Genomic DNA, 14,642 nt, shown 5'->3' with positions numbered 1-14,642 from the left:
TGGCCTGGGCATCTGCATTATTATACTGTAAACTCAAAAGGAAAGAATGTAATCAGGGGGAACTGGTAAGTCACTTTAGGTCCAAGTCAAGTGTCTCATGTCCTCACATGTACACACATCTGCAGGACCCGAGGACAGCAGGGCCCAGTGATTTACTGAGGGCTCTCACTACCCAGACTTCACAGACACAAGTTAAATGTCCCTCAACGCTAATCCTGCACAGGTGTTAGTGTGTGTGTCTGAGACAGTACATGCAGTAAAGTGCAATAGTGTTTCATTATGGACTATATAAAGTGGAATAATCTATATGCCAGAGAGTTGACCCAAAGCACTCACTGTAGAAAAAATGTACACATGGTGAGTGCCTCATTTACTTTTTATGGCCATGCACATGGGAGGAACCTCTGCAGTTTGGTTCAGATGGGGGTTAGTGTTCATTTTAAGATCGACTCTTGTGTGTAATTGCCACTCTAACAACAGATCATTATGAGACACTGAGGGAGAGACAAAAGACACAAAAACTGTAGTGTCATCCCATTGGGTGATCTCATCAGTCAGTTAATCAGTAAATCACATCTCAAACTTCCACACAGAGCTTCACTGCTCTGTAAAGGGATGGCATGTTTAATAGCTCACTTCCTTTTCGGATAGCTTTGCGTCTCTCCAAGCAGATGTCAAAGGCTGTGGGATTTATGTGCGATATTTTGCTGTCTTTCGTGGAAACTAGATCGAGTTCTCTCTCAGAGAATTCAGAGTTGAGTTGAAGAAACCAGCCTCTAGTCATAACATCATTGCTCAGACTTCACATGCCAGTGGTTGCAGTGATAAAAGCTACCACCAGCCTGCATCAGATTTCTTATCTAGGTTTGTTTTTCCCTTAGCACAAAATGTATTTACTGTCATGAAGGTGGAACTGTGAAATATCTTGTTTTGATTCTGTGGAGTTGCTGGGAAATTATAGATTTAAACACAATGAATTTATGTCAAGAGGAGGTATCCGGATTAGATTAAAAAAAAAATTCAATCATACATTACTACATATTAGAGACACACATTTAAGTAAAATGTGCAAATGCACAGTTATGCAGTTATGAACACTTGAGAAACATGAGGAAATGAGAAGATGAAATCAGTGCAAGCCCATCTCAGTACAATATTTAAAATATTTCAGTACAAGTCAACAACCTCTTCTTAAACATAACTAATTTGGCATGTTATTTCTTGTTGTTATGTTGTGAAAACCTTTGTTTCTTTATCATGTCGGTGGTCATACTGTCAATAATGTGTTTTGAAAGTAAATCCTAATTAATCAGATTGAAAATGGAGTGTTAACAAAATCACAACATTGCTTGCGTGATGTTTTGCCCTGGAAGTGTATGACAAAAGGATCATACTCGGGGTAAATTACCTCAAAAGAAGTGTACCTTAAAAGTGCAGCACTTCCCAAAAGTTTTGTTTTTGTTAAACATGTGAACTAAAAGATATCTAATACCCACATGTGCAGGTAAAAACCTTGTATTTGCTGATATGTTTGGCTATTTATAAACAGTCAATACCCAATGATGTGGAAATATGCTTAACCTAAAAAATGTTTTATAAAAAAATGACATATGGCCAGTCTGCACAAAAAAACTATTAAAAAAGTCAAGTTTTAGTGCACCTTTAAGAATTGTTTAGGTTCCTGAGAAGAAATTTATTACATATTCATAGGTTTCTTATATGTTGTCCAATCTATTCATGTGCCCTGTGAAGGCTTCTAACTCTAGTGTCTACTATACTGGTGAGATCCTGGTGATTCAACGACACCACCATGTTTCTGTTTCACTTGCCTCAGTGGTGGGGATGCGTGTGAAGAGAGAAAATGCATTATGTGACGCCATGGTTTCCCCCTAGTCCAGTTTAAACTTCTTAGCCTTGTTTACAAAATTCCTGAGAGTTTTTGATGTGGTGTGGTGTGTTGTCATGCAACCAAGGGGGCTAAAAGTATGGCTATAAATGCTTCCCTCTACACACCTGAGTATACAATAATTTGGATGACCAAGAACTGTTACAGACATGTAATATGGCTTATTGTTATTCTGCGTTCTGTGTTTTATATACTTTGTAACTAGTGTTAGGCATTAACAAGTCACTCAGTGACATATTACTGCAACATTATTACTAGTATAAGGGATCACATTTACAAAAGAGTAATACAGCAATTACTATGGTAAGTAATAGGGATGGGACGACACCACTTTTTGTGTCCGATACTGATATTACAAACTCAAGTATCTACCAATACCGATATTAGTCAAATATTGTCATTTTAGACCATTTATGAACATTGAAGCTGTTGTCATTTCAAATACATAATTGTCCAACTGTGTAACAAATATTGTTCTCCAAAAAATGAAGAGATAAACAGCCCAAACATGACTCAGCTAAAATACTTTGGTGATTTTTATTTACATTTTTACTGTCGGTGCATAGTGAAGTATGTGATATTTCGGATTTTTGGATTGGATTTTACATTTTTATCCATCTCAGATCTAGTGATTTTTGACCAGCATCAAACCAATACTGACCAATACTGATTCCTATCCCTGTAAGTAACGCTAAATAATGGCATTATTGTGTTACTAGATTTAATGTTTTTGTCCTTTTGAGGCTATATTATGAAAACATGTACACGTGGCAGGTCACATGTGAAAGGACATGAAATGTTGCCCTTTTTGCTTTTAGATGCTGCCATGTTTACATTTCTTCAGCTTGATTGATCATTTTATGTTTCAATAAAGTTATTTTAGCTCCAAAATAAAGTTTGTTACATCACTCTGATTTTTTCTAAAAAAAAAAAAAAGAAGATAATATAATGAGCAATGTATCTTATTACATTTAAAACCAAGTAATAAATGAAGTAATTGTTATGGTCACTTTTGTATGTTATTGCAGCTTAGTGCCTGTAGAGGGAGCTAGAGTATCTTGTTATTGAGAAGAGCGTCGTCACCTTGTCAGTCACTGTGATGTGTGGAGTTGTTACCTGTATTAAAGCCTTTTAAATCGATAACAAAATTTGAGCACATTGATATTAAAGGAGAATTGTGTAATGTTTTATTCATCACACTTCCTGAGTAACTTGCCCAAAACTGTAATCCTGACAGTCCTGTATGTTGTGTGGAATGAGTTGAGTATGTGAAGCAACAGCGCTCCCTGTTGTCTAGGCGGCATACTACGTCCAGGACGTCACGCTGCCAGCGCTGTTTTGTCATTGGCTCCATTCTCACATGTGACCAAAACAGAATCATGGCGGCCGCTGCTGCAGTCCGGTCGAGCATGGGGCTGACTTTGAGACTTTCTCGAGTTATACCGGACTGTAGTTCCTGTCCTCTGTCCAGGTCAAAGAGCTGTGTGAACAGCGCAGCTTCACTACAGAGGAACGGCTCTTTTGACAACTGTCGAATCATAAACCGACACTTGCAAACGACCATAGGTAAGTGTGTGAGTGAGAGGGGCAGTTTGCTAATAGCTTTAGCCTCAGCAGAGTCTGCTCACACTCTTAGCACTGTTTGTTTACACTACGTATTTTTCAGTGGTTGTTGATAATAGTTTTCAGTTAAATCTACGGCTGCCGGCGTGGTGTCACTTTCAGGTATTCGACAAAGATCAGCAGCAGTTATTAAAGTCAGCTCAATAGAAACTTGTGTAACTTCACTCCAGCATTCCTGGATGGGATTATGAAACTCTGTGCAACATGTCAAACATACTCCATATCCCTCTGTGGTCAGGAGGAAATTAACTTATGAACTCTGATTGTGATTCTTTTCTCAAAGGACTTTACCACAGTGAGGAAGGGAGCTCCAATGCAGAGGCCCCAGAGGATGTGTAAGTTTGCACACAACATCTGTTGGTCTACACTCACTGGTCACTTTATAAAGTACATCCTCTTCAGACCTTGTTGCCAGATCTTGTGAGAGAAACAAGCAAACTGTATGACGGGGACTAGCAGAGGATACTACTTATTTTAAATTATTACAACATAGAAATAGGAGAAATGACATTTCAACTTTAACATAAGTCTGCAACAATAAAGTGTTTCGTGCTCTGACAAACAAATAACCGAGTCTTAAGTTGGAAAGTGAAAAACTCTTTCTCTTGGACTCTTGGACGGATCCAACATATATGCAATTACAAATACGCAACTGCAATTTAGCCACAAGGTCAAAAAACCCATGACTACCAATATTTGTAAGCAACTTCACGTCACTAAAGCCCAAAGTTGCTTTTGATAAACAGACTTGGCAACTATGGTATTAATGTCTGTCCAGTAATCCAATTACAAGTGGATAGCACAAAGCACTGGTAGTTGTATGAAATATTCAGACCAGCCTGCCTGGCACCAAAAACTTCAAAGTCAATCAAATAAACCTACTCTGACTGACTGGAATGTTTTAACAATGTCTTTCATTCCTTAATTAATCTATTTGCTGCATATGATTCACTGATAAGATATTTACCTTCACAAATACAGTTGAACAGGTGTATTTAATAATTTGGTTGGCGAGTGTTGGAATGAATCAAGATGCACATCACTTCAACTGAAACGTTTCCAGACAAATACAAACATGATTCACAATTCCACTGATTTATGTTTTACATATTTCACACCTTCTTATGATTGCTATCATTGTTGCTGTTTAGAGTGAATGTGGTGTATATAGATCGTTCTGGCAAGAAGACTCCAGTCAAGGCCAAAGTGGGAGATAATGTCTTGTATTTGGCACACAAGAATGGAATTGAATTGGAGGGTGAGTGTTTACACATTTAAAGTTTTGAGCATGATGGTTTTAAGGCAGTTAATGTTAACTTTTTAATTTGTTTCTGTTTATTCAGGAGCCTGTGAAGCATCGTTGGCCTGCTCAACATGCCATGTCTATGTGGACTCCGCTCATTTTGACAAACTGCCAGAACCTGAAGAAAGGTATACCTTGACGTTTAAACTTGAACAATTGTAAGTGATCTTCTGGTTAATATTAATAGATTTAAATTGATATTGGTTGTTAGGGAGGATGACATGCTGGACATGGCACCCATGCTTCAGGAGAACTCTCGGCTGGGGTGCCAGATCATTCTCACTCCAGAGCTGGATGGCATTCAGCTCACCTTGCCCAAAGTCACCAGGAACTTCTATGTGGACGGCCATGTTCCCAAACCTCACTGACAAGAGACGAGAAAGATAATGATGGGTACTGGAGAAAAATGAGAGGGGACCGCGGTGAGCTGGACGCTGCTGTGCTGGTTGAGTGAGGGGTCAACCATCAAGAGATAGGCAGCTGGGAGAGTAAAATCCGTAGCAGCGTCCAAGACGTCTGACTAACTCAACAATTCCACATTTAACCAATGGCATGACAGGCCTGCATAACTTCACAGAGAGTCAAAGACTGTGTTTCACTGAAGGTTAAATAATGTTTAGTTAAAAAAAATCTATCTAATAATGTATTTATTCATGTGGAGCATTCTCAGTTCAACATTAAGACACAGTTCAATCTCACGTGCTGTTCTTATAGACATTTCATGATTGTGTCACTCGTACAGCTGCTCTTAACACAATGTCTATCTTTATGCTGATGATAAATGATCAATGGAACATTCCTCGTTACCGCTCATATACGCACAAATACCACAAGATGATGTTCTTTCTCATTTTGGTCTGTCCATCATCGCCACAGATAGCATTTACTTTCCTTATATGTATTGGGTTGATTTGAAGATGTTGTTTAGCCTTAGGAAGTATTCACTATTCTATTACTCTTAAACCTCATATTTACAAACCTCAAAAGGGTTTTTCTGTGCTTTTGTACTAAAAACCAAAGTTCCTCTGAAGCTTAAAGGATCTTAAAGACGGTTGAAACTTGCATTTAATTCACAGCAAACGTTAAAATCAAACATTCAGGTGAATTGTGTATCAGTGGTCTGATGAAATTTGTATTTTAACACACCTGCCAGGTAAGGGCGATTTGGCTTGATTAGTTGATTTGGTTCAGGTGTGCTTGGGTCCAGATCAGGGTGGAAGTGCATGGGAGTCTGTTTTGAAGCTGGTTTACATGAGTTTACCACATGTTTTTAACTCTTCTGTAATCCAGCGTACACACAAATGTTAGTGAATTCTGTACATTGTTTCATTGGAAATACTCATACTTAAGGTTGTGCAATAAAATGTTTTAAAAAGGACACTTGTACACTGCTTCAGAACCTAACAACACCTGAACACGTACTCTTAGAAAGTAATCTATGAACTTGTATAGACTACAAAATTAAAACATATTAACATATTTACAATACCAATACATTCACAGTAAAATATCCATACAAATGTGTCTATGGGGAGTCACTTTTTAAAAAGATGACAAATCATTGTGACCCAGTTAATCATATAGTGAGAAAAGCAAATGCATAATTTTTCTGACAATTTTACAACTATTTTATGTAAAACACCAAAAAAAAAAAGTAATTTCTAAGAGAGAAATGTTTGCTAAATGATCACAACTCAATTGTATACCAACAAGTTAAACATACTCAAAAATGAGGAGTTTTTTTTTTTTAGGTGAACAAGGTGAAAAATAGGAGCGACAACAATGTCAAAATGTGCTTAAGGTTTAGCAGTTTGGACTCATGTTGTCAGTACAGGAGCTTAAAGTTTTGGTTCTAATGTTTGTGTGTATAAAATGAGGGAAAACTGCCAAAATAACCAATGCTGTGTCTTTGCATGAGCAGAAAGTGGCTGCGGCTGCTGCAGCAGACAGCAAGTGAAACTGTCTCACAGTGTGAGCAGGACTTTTATCCACCAGCAGGTGTAATTTAGCAAACTAGTAACACCTGCGTTAAGTCCTACTGGTCCAAAACACGAGTCGACCATAGCAACCGGCCCCACCATCGGTTTCAGAATATCCCAGTGAGTATAGAACACGATCTGACTCTTCATCTCTGAGCTGGTGATCGATCCCATGGATCAGATGGTGAGCATGAGCATGAACACTTGTTGAACTCACTCTGATCCGTTCCTCCTCAGGCCTAAATGATAAATATAGCCGAAGAGGCTATGACAGACATGACAAAGAGTGTTCTATGAAAGCGAATGCAGGTGGTGAATGCTGTTATTCGATCTAATTATGCGATCACTTCAGTAAAACGCATTGAATTAATAAAACACCCACGTCCGTTGCTAGAAATACAGTGTTTCCACATCCTTAAAACTGTGTTTGGAGCTGCCCAAAACATTCAGGCCTAAAATGTATCATATATAGCGAAGTAAAGGGAGAATACAGATGAGTGAGTTATAGACGTTTTAAAGTAATGTATAGACGGATTTAAATGCTACATATTTATTTGACATATAAGTACCCTGTAAACACGACTCTTTTTGTCGGTAACAATGCATTTATCTGCTCCTGCGCTCGCGACACTCAAACTTGAAAAGACGCCCGCCAATTTTTTCCACACACTAGAACGTCGCCGGGGGCTACAATTGTATTTGAAACTCTTTGAACTTCGCCGAAGATTCCATTTTTTGTTATGCTTTTTCCGGTAAGTTCTATTTTCTCCGCAAGAAAATAAGTTGGTGTTTTTTTCAGAAGGTTGCTTCAACCAACTCTATTTTCATGAACAATGACAAGCTTTAAATGAACAATTTTTTTTTTTTTTTAAAAGATAGCACGGACAGCAATAAGGCCTGGCTTTTGCCAATATGACACATTAGTACATACATGGAATAGTTGCCTACAATCACCAGGCAGCCTATATTTATCCCTGTAATGTCTGCAAAACAAAAAGAAAACATCTATTTCAAAAGACAAACAGCAACCAAATAAATCCCCCTTGCTTTGTTTAATTTCTTTGAAACATTTCCGTCAAGTGAGACAGTGTGTGTGTTTGTTTGTTTTTTTTGTTGTTGTTCTGTAACGTGGTATTATTTTGAATAGGTAAAATAGAAATGTTTAAGTTCAGTTATTCATAAATGAATATTAGTGAAAACACACACACATTTTTGAGCAAATGTATTCAGTTACTGCCCCAGGTAAATGCTACGTATCTAAAGTGTGTTTGTCTGTTTGATGCAGACACCATGAGCACAGCACCAAGGACAAAAGCTACTTTTATCCAAGGAAACCACCAGAGTGCAGTAGAACAAGAGACCCCCCAATCTGCACTCTTCTACCTTTTCCAAGAGGTGTCGAGGCTGGCATCTCCCGTCCACAGCAGCTTCCTGGACACTAATTCATCCTCCAAATGGCTTGGTGAGACGTCCAACCAGGATACGTTCATCGCTAAAAGGGAGGAAGAGGATGCACAATTATTTCAAACTTTCAATAGTTCCTGTCAGCACAGTGTGTCTGGTGTGTTGCCTTGTGATCGGGTAAACATAATGAAGGAGGAAAGTCACAGCAGCATGGCATCACCATTGACTGAGCCACATCTGGAATTTAGCAGTCCCTGGAAAGTGCTAAGTCTCATCAACCTGCAGTGTGAGAGGCTCATGTATCGGAGTGATGCAGCAGAGTCGGGCCCGAGTTTAGTGTCACCAACAGCTAAGTCATCAAGTGCTGCAGGAGGTGCTGAAGAACAGAGGGTTGTTTTTGGAAGTAACGCTGTTGACAACACATTAAGACCATCTCTTTTTATCTGTAAGAGACAAGAAATCACAGCCTCTGTCAGTCATGTGGGAGACATGAGAGGAGACTGGAGTAGAGGAGCTAGTAATCATAAACCACAGTGGTTTGTGACAGAGTGTGAGGTAGGTTGTCTTGTTCAACCACAGCCTGGTGAAAAAACGACAGACACTGTTATGCCAGAGCTGGTGAAGGAAGATGCAACAGCATCCTGTCGCCCTCAGCACAGAGACAAAAGAGAGGCCCTGTTCAGTGGTAACACACAATCGGCATGGAACCAGGAGTGTAAGAAGGAGTGTATCGCCACTGAATTTTTAAATGTACCCTTCTCTGAACATGCATTGTCACAATCACACATGCCCAGTGAAGCTATGAGTGTAGATCTGTCAAAGTCGGCACCAACACTAGACTGCAATGCTAATGTTGTAGTGACCACACATTCCCAACGTGACACCCAGTCGTCACCTCGGAGTGCTGTCCTGCCTTCTTCACAGTCACCATCAAGCAGTACAGAGCGTTGTCCCCCATTTTCACAAACAGAAAAGGAACTCACACAGTTTAAGCCAGTCATTTCCACCGAGGAGAAGTCTTCTCCAACTGAACTGAAATCCACAAGTTATAATGTGGCATCTACCAATTTGCAACCAGAACTCTGGCCATTGGAAAAGGAGGAGATAACGCCTCAACCTTCCCAGAAGCGGAGAACCAAAACTCCAAGAAAACAACCTCATCCCAGTCGAAGTGTTGACATCCAAGACCCAGACATCCGGGGTGTGACGTTCAGGATGGGCCCAGAGCTGGACGACAGCAGGGAACATTGTCGACTCCTCATAACTTCAAAGTACAGGTACTGATAGATAAGATGTGGAAATTTAGACGACAGTGGTGTGACCTTATTAAAAAAATAAATGTGTTATCTATTGCGTGTGTAACTGTCACAGCAAGGAGCTCTTCAAGAATGCAAGAAAGCGTCGGCTGAGGACACGAGCGTTCCAGAAAACCTTTAAAACTAGCAGCTCTGATGAGGAGAGTGACCCGGCAATCACAGTGTCCAGTGAGTACCTGCAGTCTCCACTGAAGCTTTAGAGGCCAGTAATGAGGAATCCTATCACTTAAAACGACTATCTCATGTGAAATTATGTTATTTGTAGTCTGAGGTCAACAAACTTTTCAGAGAGATCCCTGCATATTTGATTTGGCATAGGTTTGATTTAGAGGGTCCAATTAATACTTATTAGTAAGTTGGGTAATATTTAAGTGACAGGACAGTACACCAGCCGTTGAGCAGGCATTGATTTGACCTAACATAACATAAAACTTAAAGCCCCAGACAGTGTTATCAAAATTCAGCCGTCAACTTTTGATTTTTGCTGCTCACAAACAGACAGACAAGAAACTGGCAAAAATATAACCTCCTTGGCAGTGGTAATGTAAAACAACAACATTACTTTGTTATTGAAATGAAATGTCATTGTGATTTGTAGTGCCGTTTTATTCCACTAGGGGGTGCCACGTCACTTGTGAGTCACAGCATCAATTAGGTCTGGGTTTGCACATTTGTTAGTGTTTTTGGAAACAGCTGTGTAAACAGTGTGAGAGCACAATATCACAAGTACTGCCCTTAAGACTGGTAATAAATACAGATTAGAGTAAAATAAATAAATAACATACACGTATGTTATTGTATACAACACATACATTTAAACTGTTGGGAGGATCTGTCAGGATTTGCAAATGAAATGCAGCGATTAACACATTCATGCAGAACCTTCAAAAATGTGAAATGTGCACACCTTTTTTATCTTGATTTAAAAATAAATAACATAACCATGTGTACACATTTTTTTTCTTTGTGTTCCATCAGAGGGTAAAGTCTGTGCATCTTGCTGCACCAGGAAGACTCCCATGTGGAGAGATGCAGAGGATGGGACCCCGCTCTGTAATGCTTGTGGGATAAGGTATAGCTCATATTTGTATACATACATCAAGCCAAGTTTAAGATATCACTATGGAAACATGGAAGTGCTGTGTGCGTGTGTATGAGTGCCGACATTACAACACACCCATTTGTCAATATCAGATTTTATATGACACAAGCTAGGTTTCCATACACATTTGTCTGTGTTTCCACCCACAGGTGTTAATATAACTAATATATTGGGAGTTAGTTCACTGAGATGAGCAATAGCTGGGATAACGTATAATATTTAAAGGTTTTATGTCCCAAACAGACCAGGAGGAGCTCATTCATGCGTTCATCTCCAGTAGATTATTCTAACAGTCTTCTGACAGGATTCCCCATTAAACAGCAGCAAGTCATTCAGAACGCTGCAGCTCGAGTTTTAACCAAAACAAAAAGATCAGTGCACATAACTCTGGTTTTTAAGTCTTTACACCGACTCCCTGTCAGTTTTTATAATAGACTTTAAAGTTCTGCTGCTGGTCTACAAATCACTAAAGGGTTTAGGTCCAGAACACATTAATGACAAAGAATATACACCTCTGAGATCTACTAACTCAGGTCAGATAGTCGAGCCCAGAGTTCAAACCAAATATGGTGAAGTAGCATTTGATTGTTATGCTGCACACAAGTGGAACAAACTACCAGTGGAACTGAAATCAGCACCAAATGTGAACATTTTTTAAATCCAGGTTAAAAAACAATGCTTTTCTCAAGTGCTTACGATTGAACTTAAATTTTAATGTTCTGCACTTTATATTCTTTTAATCATTTTAGAGTCCATTATTGTTGCTGCGCTATCATATTTTATGCTCCATTTTAGTCTAACTCTGTTTTCATATCAGTTTTATTATTACTCTGTAAAATTTTAAGTGTTATTTTGTTTTTATGTGACGCACATTGAGTTGCCCTTGTGTATGAAACATGCTAAACAAATAAAGCTGCCTTGCCTTATCTTGTCTAGGTGGCATAAAAGTCTGTGTCACCACAGACGGATCATGACACGCAACTTAACAGTAGAAAAGTAGAAATAAACTCAGGCTTAACTTTTTAAAAGAGGAATGAAAAACCAGGCCTTGAGATTAAATTAAACAAAGAAAGGAGTTTAATCACCTGTATCTGCGTGTGTGTGTGTGTGTGTGTGTTTAACAAGGTATAAGAAGTACAGAGTACGCTGTGTCAACTGCTGGCATATCCCCAGGAAAGACGGTAACTCCAACTCCTGCTGCCTCAAGTGTGGAAACTTGGTGAGGCTGACCTCAGCTCAGCGGAAAACGCACCACATAGGGAACAAACACTGAGCAAAGAGGTTTTTTAAAATATCAAAAGAAATCCACATGTGACACATCTGCACAAGACTATATCGTCTCTGTTCCTGTTGTGTTTTTGGTGCTCTCTAGTTCACTACAAATGTGAGGGCAAAACCTTAGCCTCTTGTAATTTTATGACTTGTATTGACTCGGGTATTTGAATACGTTTCACTGCCGCAGTGTTTCCTCTCAGACAAACAGAACTCATTCACTAAATGTGTTGTTTACATACAGGTAAAAAAAATATGACAGACAAAAAATATATGAAGGTTTGTCTGAAAACAATCTTGCATGTGTACGTGACACATCTATTTAACTTCTGTCATACATATGCGATAACAAAGTGCGACTATAACAACTGTGCACATGCGGTGGAAAGTGAAGTCGTAATTGTTGACAGTTTTCAAGTAAACGGCCTCAGTGTTGCTCGTGTGTGATGGCCAGCTGTGTCCAAACAGCTGTGATATAAAAAGTTAAAACTGCAGCTTGAGCCCAGTGCTGTGTTCACTGTTATTGACCGCTAAATAATTTACTTCCCTTGACCTTGACAGCAAGGCTGCCTGCCATGTTCCCCAGACAAATATTTAGTTACAGCAAGTTAAAAATATTTATTTTTGTTGTTTGTTTTTCTCCATGTTTATTTTGAGTTGTTGCTGTGGTTAAATTGGTGCACTGATTTTTGTAGTGTTGTTTTTTGTGCGTGTGTGACCTTGCATTGGTTTTGGTTTGTATTAAAATCAGTATGAAACATTTTTTTCCTGACTTTTTTTTTTTTTTTTTTTTTTTTTTAAATGTGTGTGTAGCAAGAGTCAAGCCCGACTTAATAATAACAATAATAATATAATAAAAATGCCCTTACCAAAAAAAACAATAACAATCAAATAGTTTCAGGTAGGTAGCTTACATGCAGGGTGTTACATTAAACTATAGTGAGAAGTACAGTGAAGAATTGTTCATTAATGAGACTTCCCACAGTTTCCCGAGCCCACCCTGCAGTAATGACCTGGGTGGCCTCACACAGATTGATACAGTGCAGCTTTTATTTCAAAATGGATTGCGTCTTATTTGAAACTGCTCGAGATAGAGGGAGGGAAAGGGAGAGTTAAAACATCCTGCAATGAAGGAAATGAGCCGTGCATTAGCCAACAACATAAAAGATTCAAGTCTTTAACATTAATACGGTTATTTCATTTTTATATTTAACTTATTTCAGCCCACGTTGAGTTTCACCTGCTGTGGTCAGTTCAGCATCTACTTTAAAATAATAAATGGAATGATGGTGATGGAATGTAAATGAAAACATGCCTCTCTTCTGAGAGACCCAGTGTCTCATTTAAATGAGATTACTTAAACTATATATAATGGTTACATTTTAAAAAAAAGAAATAAATGGACTCAAATAAAAGTTCCTGTAACATTACAGGAAAATCACTTGTCTGTTTTAAATGTTGTGGCTGTTCAGTGTTTACCCAAGAAACCTCCTCTTGTGTTGATAGAGGAGTTTTTTTTGGATCAAAAAGTTACATTGAAATCATTATGGAAAGGCAAAAATCATAGAGAGACTGATCAAAGTGGGAGTTGTTGCTGTAGCCTATTAAGTAGATTTATCTGTCACTTTTCTGTGGTTGTTTCTTTTTCACTAATAAATACGAGATTTAATGTTGTGGCTAATTCACTTCTCAACATCCTAGGGCCTTATGGTTAAAATGAGCAATCAGCAAACATGACTCCACATCGTCTTAATACATCATTAACAAGGCAGATTTTTGGTTATTCTTCTATGGGTCACTGTGATTAATATACTTTTACCTGTGTTTTGCATTAGTTCTTTTACATAAGTGTGTGTTTTAAATGCATGACTTCATAATAATAATAATAATAATAATAATAATAATATTTCTGAATGCCCCCAATGCTGCTATAGGCCTGGCTATGAATATAAATAAAAGAATAGAGTATTTTATCCCATTTTAAGACAATGAAACTAGTCACTGATGCTCACTGTCATATACAGGGACCATCCATAATGTGAACATGAAGGTCTCAGTCAGAATCTTTGGCTACATTCACATTGTTCAGTTAGGATTCAATTCAAATGTCTTGCATCTGAAGGCGACTGTACTCTGAAAAGGCACACATATGCTCTATCGCCTCTATTATTGTTTATATGTTTTATAACTCATAACTTTATAACTTTGCCGCTGCGGGTCAATAACAAACCGTTTAGTGCATACTGGAAAAAAGCCACAGATTCTGATGTGACTGCTCTCACTCTAGTGCCACGTTCACCAGGCTGAAGTGACTCACATCCTATTTTTCTGTTAACGGGACTCAGATCTGGGGGTTTTCCAGCACTGTGTGGACAAAGGCCTCCGTTAAACCTGGCATTAAAATGTATTTTCTGTGATCGGATTGCAATCAGATAGCACCTGACCACTTGCAAGTACAGGTGTGAATACCCCCGAGATGAATTGTGACCACCATTGAGCAGAAGTGTGAATGCAGTGAGCCTCTGATGCTGGGAAACTTTGCAGAAGAAGAGGAGGAGGTGACGCATAAGGGGGGATGTGAACACATGTTAATAGCAGGTGTAAATGCATATTGGTGAAGGTAACCAATCACTATCTGATCACAGAAATTGCATTCTAATGCCAGGTGTAAAGGGGTCATAGAAATACAACCACCAATTCTGATTTTACAAAACAGATTTATGCCGCTTGTATGTGG

The 14,642-nt window shown here is 38.7% G+C and overlaps 2 protein-coding genes across 2 annotated transcripts; both read left to right on the top strand.

The window, feature by feature from the left end:
• Nucleotides 1-3,266: 3,266 nt before the first annotated feature.
• fdx2 (ferredoxin 2) lies at nt 3,267-6,210 on the top strand. The gene is made up of 5 exons (XM_058641019.1): nt 3,267-3,472; nt 3,813-3,864; nt 4,681-4,787; nt 4,873-4,960; nt 5,044-6,210. Exons 1-5 carry the CDS (start codon nt 3,286-3,288, stop codon nt 5,198-5,200), a joined length of 591 nt encoding a protein of 196 aa, XP_058497002.1. The 5' UTR covers nt 3,267-3,285; the 3' UTR covers nt 5,201-6,210.
• A 436-nt stretch (nt 6,211-6,646) lies between these two features.
• zglp1 (zinc finger GATA like protein 1) lies at nt 6,647-12,657 on the top strand. The gene is made up of 5 exons (XM_058641015.1): nt 6,647-6,995; nt 8,097-9,492; nt 9,587-9,699; nt 10,510-10,603; nt 11,759-12,657. Exons 2-5 carry the CDS (start codon nt 8,102-8,104, stop codon nt 11,904-11,906), a joined length of 1,746 nt encoding a protein of 581 aa, XP_058496998.1. The 5' UTR covers nt 6,647-6,995; nt 8,097-8,101; the 3' UTR covers nt 11,907-12,657.
• Nucleotides 12,658-14,642: the final 1,985 nt, after the last annotated feature.

The sequence above is a fragment of the Solea solea genome, chromosome 10 (assembly GCF_958295425.1).
Source record: "Solea solea chromosome 10, fSolSol10.1, whole genome shotgun sequence".
Classification (NCBI taxonomy): Eukaryota; Metazoa; Chordata; class Actinopteri; order Pleuronectiformes; family Soleidae; genus Solea; species Solea solea.
The sequence above is the reverse complement of the archived record's forward strand: the minus strand, read 5'-3'. Positions and strand labels throughout refer to the sequence as shown.

Coding starts and splice junctions, on each gene's coding strand:
- fdx2 (XM_058641019.1), top strand. CDS start 3,286: ATGGCGGCCGCTGCTGCAGTCCGGTCGAGCATGGGGCTGACTTTGAGA. Junction 3,473..3,812: donor ACACTTGCAAACGACCATAG/GTAAGTGTGTGA, acceptor CTTTTCTCAAAG/GACTTTACCACAGTGAGGAA. Junction 4,961..5,043: donor CTGCCAGAACCTGAAGAAAG/GTATACCTTGAC, acceptor ATTGGTTGTTAG/GGAGGATGACATGCTGGACA.
- zglp1 (XM_058641015.1), top strand. CDS start 8,102: ATGAGCACAGCACCAAGGACAAAAGCTACTTTTATCCAAGGAAACCAC. Junction 9,700..10,509: donor CCCGGCAATCACAGTGTCCA/GTGAGTACCTGC, acceptor GTGTTCCATCAG/AGGGTAAAGTCTGTGCATCT. Junction 10,604..11,758: donor TGTAATGCTTGTGGGATAAG/GTATAGCTCATA, acceptor GTGTTTAACAAG/GTATAAGAAGTACAGAGTAC.